Source organism: Montipora foliosa, chromosome 4 (genome assembly GCF_036669935.1).
Source record: "Montipora foliosa isolate CH-2021 chromosome 4, ASM3666993v2, whole genome shotgun sequence".
NCBI classification, from domain to species: Eukaryota; Metazoa; Cnidaria; class Anthozoa; order Scleractinia; family Acroporidae; genus Montipora; species Montipora foliosa.
In genome coordinates this window covers 28,242,015-28,249,514 of record NC_090872.1, presented here as the reverse complement: position 1 = coordinate 28,249,514, position 7,500 = coordinate 28,242,015, and the positions used below count along the sequence as shown (strand labels likewise).

General features: G+C 39.9%; 1 protein-coding gene across 1 annotated transcript in view; it reads left to right on the top strand.

Annotated features, from left to right (window-relative positions):
* The first annotated feature begins 5,621 nt into the window (after nucleotides 1-5,621).
* The window catches only part of LOC138000510 (carbohydrate sulfotransferase 1-like), a 5,203-nt gene continuing 3,324 nt past the window's right edge, over nucleotides 5,622-7,500 (top strand). Inside the window, exons 1-2 of the mRNA XM_068846973.1 lie at nucleotides 5,622-5,775; nucleotides 6,312-7,500. The exon at nucleotides 6,312-7,500 is cut by the window's right edge and continues 3,324 nt beyond it. Of these exons, the coding sequence (XP_068703074.1) occupies nucleotides 6,440-7,500 (1,061 nt within the window). The 5' untranslated portion in view covers nucleotides 5,622-5,775; nucleotides 6,312-6,439. The remainder of the gene's footprint in view (nucleotides 5,776-6,311) is intronic.

The window sequence follows — 7,500 nt, the reverse complement described above, 5'->3', positions numbered from 1 at the left end:
AAATTACTAACATGCCTGTAGTTTTTACACTCAGGATCAAGACCCTGTTTCTTTATCAATGGCCTTACCGGGGCGTTTTTCCGGCAATCAGGAACAATACCATCTCTTAGAGATAACCTCGTCATTTGCGTAATGACGGGTAGTAAGATGTCAATGTCACAGCATTGCTTTAGTAGCCATGTAGGAGGAATTGGATCCAGCAGACATGAAGCATTGGCGGAAGACATGATGATACCACGAACCTCTTCCTCTGATGGGTTCAAGAAAGTCACTAATGAAAATAAATGATCACTAGTTGTTTGTTTTTAGTGATGACCACCTGTCAAGGGTTTTTTGCCCCATCTGCATGGAGTGTGCCAGAGCTCTTTTTCCACCAAATGGAGGGGTGTCAATTGTCAAATAGGTTCCAGTTGTTGAATGTGTGCAATGTCAATACTTTGAAAGTATTGAATTTAAAAATTGTTGAATGACGAACGTAAGGAGATTATTATTGAAAGATCTATGGTTCTTGTCGTCCAACATGCCGGCGATTGCCTAGCGTGCGAACTTTTTCTTCTGATAAAATGACAAGAAAAATCATAGCTTAAAGCAAACCTCTCGAAACAGGTGGAGAACATCGTGCTTCAGTGCATCGCACAAGTAAATAGGTGACTTGCAACCAACCTTTCAAGGGATACAGATAACAATAGCAAAATGTTCAATGCTGGATAACGAATAAAAGAAGCTAATGAGAGCTCCATTGTTACCGTCATGACGAAACGTGCTAACCACCTATTGTTAAACGATAAAAATTGTAGCTACGATTATTTCATTAAATTGCTTGGCCTCGCTGGATAACTACGATCATACATACATCATTTGCGGTACTTTTAATGTTGAGTTCTTTTGAATGGGTTAGTGTTTTCATGCTAAATTAAGGGATGTTTAAAAAGGGTTATTGGTTTCACTTTTCTGGTAGTTTCCAAGCAACATTGGTAAATCGACTCTTGTGAGAAATTAGCTCCTAAGGCTGTTTGTTCTTTAGTGTAATTTCGATCAGAGTGCGTCTTCTCTTAAGGTCATAAATTTGGTTTGGAACAGGTGTCAAGAAAGGTGTTTGGTGCGCTAGGCCAACTAAGTTTTTCATTAGGAATGTTTTAATTAGTTTTTGGTGTCATTAAGGTTATTTGTGTTTAACTCAGTGGTGTTTTTACCCTAACGAAGTCTTTTACTGTATTTTTGAAAGCAACTTATTTTCAGTTCACCCCTGGGCCTTTTTGACTTGTTCTCGCGCTTCCAGATCACATTCATGACAACAGCGGTATCTTTTGGGTTTTCAATAAGTGTTTTTAATCTATATACTAATATTTCTAAGTAATTAAAAATAACACCTGTAATTGTAGTTATTGTCCTGTTCTGCCTAAAACACGTATGCCAAATAAATGTATGGATAAGGCGGTGCTTACGCTCGTCCTTTCCTCCCTTTTGTCTATTGCTAAATCGCCATTTTCTCCGTAAATTTGCTGTGTAACTTAAAGGGGATAGGTCACGCTATTTTAGGCATTTTCAGCACTGATCGAATGGTCATAGAATTAACTAAAATATCAAAATAACTGTTCAAAACTATAGAAGAACAGTAACAAAACACGGGGAAGCCAAGAAGGGACATGGATGGACAAAACTGGAGAGGATTGAAATGGATTGAGCTTTGGTAAATTTGAAAAACGTCGGCCCACCTTTTTTCAAATTTATATCAGTCTATATCAAAATGTCATTTAAAAAGCTTGAAAATCATTCTCAGTTGTTATGTGGCCGTGATTTTGCAAATGAAAGACTCTTGCTCTGCCAATATGACGTTTAGAGCTCATAATTAAGAAAATTAAACAAAATTACCTAAAATAGCGTGATCTAGCGCCTTTAATTCTAGATATTGTAACTCGTTCCTTGTAATTTTTGTAACTTCGTACTCCGTTCGTGCTATTCTGGTGTTGAAAAACCTGTAAGATCTTGTCGAGACAAAGGACTTTCTTTGTTTTCCATGTGCTGACGCGGAGGCGTAGTGCGCCTTGCAGGCGTCATTAGGGACCTTAAGATCTACGACGGCGAAGTAAACGAAAACGTCACCTCAAAATATCACTTTGCTTTACCGAGAGTCTTTCGCGGTTATTCTGTCTCGTTCACTTCTTACAGTTTGGGCGAAGTATCCTAAAACTGAATTGGTACGAGCAGTTACAAAGTGAAAATAGAGAATGAAAGATTCTCTGTTGCACGCTCACGTTGTCGTCAAAACCTCAAATCTGGACCGCAAACATGTGCATGTGCAGCACGATTATTTATGCTCTTTTAACCAATATTATCATTGTTTTGCGGCGTTGTTGTGTCCGTCGCCGTCGTATAATCTTAAGCTCCCAAACATTTTGACGTGTGGTTGGCACTTGATTGTTCAGTCAGATTAAGAACACAGAAACAGAGCTGTATACCTAACAAATAGAAGGCATTAGCAAGGACTAGTTGAAGATCGACCCGAGAAGGCCAAATAAAGATAAAAAACAGCGGGAGTGTTGAGGAGTCTTTTTTTCCCCGAAAGATTTTCCTTCAACACTATAGAGCTTTTTAACCGTTGTGATTGAACAGTTTGGTTGTGACCTTCAAAGCGAAAAATGCTCCGTTCGATGGCATCTTCTTAAGATTGCGGGTCGATATCGTCGTTTGTAGCAAAACGTTTCTGTAATTTTGCCGGTCTTCACCCTTGCTGTCATCCTCGGCTTGTTAACGTTGCCAGTCTCATTGCAAATTTTCCAATGATTCCTTCCTCCCGTCACAGATGACTGCCATTAGGTCTCCGAGCTTGGATGGCTGGCTGATCACTTTGAACCCTACGGTTTCCTTTTAGAATGGGTTTTCGCCTTTGTCTTTTCAAGGTTGTTTTCACTTTGGGGTTAAGTGTGGGATGATGCAGATGGACTTTTATTACCACCAAACAGAACGCTGTGTAGTGTTATTATACTCTGAAACGTGTTTTTAGATGTTGCTGTCGATCTAGCGTTAAATGCTCTTCTGAAAATCGTATTCTCTGATACAAAGCAGCCAAGCTTTTATAGATAGGCTCTTCGCCGTTTTTTTCGTTTAACTTGGTTTTGTTGTATTAGCTATTTAATGTTGTTATTTAATTTTGTATTGTAATAGTTGAGATTTGTTCTGTTGAAAACTAGTGAAAACTATCTATCCTTAAAACGAAAATGAAGCCTGGGATCAAAAACTCATTTTCCCGCACGCATGTAAAATCAAGGGTTCAACACGTACACTACAAGTGAACCTTTTTGGTTGAATTGACCCCTGGTTTAACTAATCTGACCTTAAAGAAATTATTATTACCAGTAATGACATGATCTATGGAGTGCAAGTTGGAATAAATGATTGTGATTGTGAAAATATAGCAGTGTCTAAGCTTGTGGAACTTGGCAAAACTGTATTCTGCAAAGCTCGAGGAGCTCGGAATTACATCTTCAAGCAAGATCAACACCACAAGATTGAAAGAAAGACTGCTTGGGGCATTTCCTGACCTAATTATAAGTGGTTATACACAAGGAAGACATGTGTTGCTCATTTTTAATCATGCAATTGGGGATGCTATTAGAAAAGCTCTGGGATGTTTATCGACAGGATAGTCTTAAGGCAGCTACCAGAGAGAAGAGGGGCTCTGGTACACGCAGAAGGGTAACATCCTCTTCCCAGATTCCGAAGAACTGGAAGAGTTTCTTACACGTGAATGAGAACAAGACAGAGCTCTTCCACTTCCTGGCGACTGAGCAAGTGGAATCTCGTCACGAAGAAGGTAAAGAACTGTGCACTACATACGAGGAACACGTTTTAAGCTCACCAAGAGGAGATGGCATGGAAGACTGTACCCACGAAGAAGCTGATACACGCATCGTGCTGCACGTGTACATTGCTTCGCAGTGTGGATATCGGAGAGTCATTATCAGAACCATTGATACAGATGTTGTGGTTCTTGCAGTTTCCAAAGATGCAAGATATTCTTGATGAGCTTTGGATTGCCTTTGGCACCGGTAAACATTTCAGGTACCTGGCAATACATGACATTGCTGCTCAGCTTGGACCGCAGAAGGCCAAGGCTCTTCCAATGAGGCATGCCCTAACAGATTGCGACACCGTTTCTTTCTTTTCTGGCAAAAGAAAACGAACAGCATGGGATACCTGGAGTGTGTTCCCTGCAGTGTGACAGATGTGTTGGCTGACTTATTTTCACTTCCATAGAGTATCCCCGACGACTACATGCCACTGATTGAGAGATTTGTTGTTCTTTTCTACAACAGAACCAGCACAGCATTAACAGTGAATGAAGCTAGACAAGAGCTCTTCTCAAAGAAATCAAGGGCTATCGAAAACATTCCGCCAACTCAAGCTGCACACAAAGCGTGCTGTTTATCAGGCTGGACATGTGTGAGGAAGTGCTTTGATCGCTAAACCACAGATTCCAAGTCAGCAAGAATAGGGCTGGAGAAGAGAAGGAAGTGAATGGAAGCCGGTGTGGACAGTTCTGCTACAAGCGCAAGAATCATGTTATGAGCTGATTCACTGCGGGTGCAAGAAAGGATGCACTGGTCAATGCAAATGCCGTAAGGCAAGCCTGAAATGCACAGCCCTATGCAACTGTGGAGAACATTGCCAAGATGATTAATTGCTTTCGGGTAATATAGCGTAAAAGTGTAAACTCTCTTTCTTGCAGTCACGTGATAGACCATGTGACACTCACTGAAAATTGAAGATGCTTTTTAATCCTCTCTTGATTAACAAAGAATATTTGCTGCAAAAAGTAAAATTTCTATCTGCAAAAACACTGCTCGAGTCACGCGAATTAGTACATAGTGTTAAAGTGTAAACTCTCTTTCTCGTAGTCACGTTATAGACTACGTGACATACATTATTGAAAATGTTATGCTCTAAAGATGCTTTTATTACTCTGATCATTACTAAAGACTGTTTATCTTGAAAACTAAAACTTTTACCTGAAAATAGAATTGCTTTACTTCAGCCTCGTTTTATAATAATAATAATAATAATAATAATAATAATAATAATAATAATAATAATAATAATAATAATAATAATAATGATAATAATAATAACATTTATTTCTATAGCGCAAATTCAACAATTCAGTTTTCAAATGCGTTTTCATGCTGGCTAGAATCATGTGAATTTGGCCACACATTTTTGTCCTCTTAAAAAGGTGATCCGTCGCTGGCCCTATATCAGAAAATTATAACCTATAATTGCATCATCCTGCTAAGTTCATGCTTTTATCAAAAAGCGAACGATTTTTGACATAAGGACTAGAAATTCAAAACGAGTGACAAATAAATCGAGTAAATGTACGGGGTTTCCCAGAAACGGTGAGTGATCCGAACTTTCTTTAATATAAGAACTGACAAAATCTGACAGAATCGCACGGTAAAAATCACTCATCGGCGTAGTAACAGCCTCTCATGTATATTGTTAAGCCTTATAAGTTTCATCGCTTTTTTTAACAAAGGCGTTACCTGACCCATTGTGAGTACTGTTGGTCGTCAGCAGCGTCACAATTAGTGCTAAGCCTAGACATCCATTGTAAACAACGGCGTTGGTCAACGTCAAGCACCCATTTTAAGAAGGTTAGGTTTCAATAATTGTTGTGATGTCCGTTTACTTCATGCAATAGAAGCGAAACCTATGCAATTCCTGAATTTAGTCGCATGTGGCCGTGAAGACGAAAACAAACAAGGTACATGCAATGTAAGTATATAATCAATTGAGTTCTTTCAATATTACTCATTCGAAATAGTATTTGTTTGAGTCAGTCTATTTTTGGGTACAAAGAAGGATTACGTTTTTGCAAACGTTGGCCGTGTAGCACTTTTTTTTATATTTCAACAGAATTAACTATTGTAGGGTAACGTAAAGTGCTGTTTTCTACCCACGTAAACCATGTGAGCGTTAGCCCTTCTAATGCCCACACAAGGGAAGTCCATTTAGTAGTCCATGGACTGGGGATCATTGTTTTTAGCCCCTCTAAAAATTGCATTCAGTTTTTAATGATTGCAGATAGTTGGCGGTGCATATAGGCGAGTGCGAGTGGCCAGCCGCGTGCCACGAGTAGCGCGGGAGTTGGAATTTTCGGAAGATTTTCGAGCAAATTAGAGCCTGCTCGCAGTCTACCAAATTACCTCTGCTTTTCAGTCTTGCCCTTTCGAGCGTTGCCAGATCTTGCCAGTATGCTAATAATAGCGTGATTCTGCGGATAACTTTTATGTATGTTTTCTTTGCTTCAGTGACTACATTTGCAAATGATGTCCGCACTTTTCAAGTCGACCAAAGCAGACGTGCTACTCGGCATTGAATAGCTGTTATTTCTTGTTGCTTTGAGTTTGGACAAACCAGAAGCGTCTGTTCGCCGACTATGTTTAAACGAAGATTTCGACGATTTCGCCGTTGCTTAGTACCGGCTTTCTTCTTTGCATCGATGTTGATGTCTCTCTTTTCCGCTTATATTTTTTTATCTCTTTACATTAACATGCCCGGCCCACAGGTTAAAAAGCAAGGGGTCGCTGAAGGCGATACGCGAGTCCACTTTCTTGGTATACGACAAGATCAATATCTTGGAAGTAAGAGCCTTCGAGAACAAAGTGAGGGAAACAAAAGTGGAAAACGACAAAATTTGATCATAGTCGCTCACGGTCGCTCTGGTTCGTCCTTCACGGGCAATATATTCAATCACCACCCTAAGGTGTTTTATTTATTCGAACCGTATCAAACAGCGGAACGTATCCATGGCAAAGTAGACCCGTTCGACAAGGACTATGAGGAGAAAAGCTTGGAATGGATGAACGGCGTGCTACAGTGTAATTTCGTGTCAGATAGGTATGTTCAAGATTTAGATCATTACTACAGAGTGAGGGGAAGAAATACTCGTGAAACCCAAGCTAGCGTTGCTTTATCATCGCCACCATTTTGTTCCTACAACACTTCTGATTCATTATGGACAATTGAAACCTGCCAAAGCAATTTCGATAAAAGAATGTTGGAGCAGGCTTGTAGAACGAAATATAGCATGACGGTGGTCAAAGCTCTATTCGGTCGAATGCCTCAAATGAATATTAAACACTTGATTAAAATGTGTGACTCATCGAGTGAATTTGATTGCAAGATACTATTCCTGGTCCGCGATCCTCGAGGGATCATTCCGTCTTCTCAAGCGGTGAACTTTTTTCGCGATAAGGACAGAATTGGTCTAGCAAAGACAAGAGAGTTCGCGTACTTAAACTGCAAAGGAACCGAGGAAAATCTCGACATCCTAAGGACGTTGACCCCGAGGTGGAGAAAGCGAATCAAATTATTGCGTTATGAGGACTTGGTGCTGAACCCTTCGGAAAATCTTCCGCAAATATTAGAATTTGCAGATCTCCCTATGGATGAGGGCTTGAGCAAATGGTTTTATTTAGCGACTCACAAAGGTGAGAC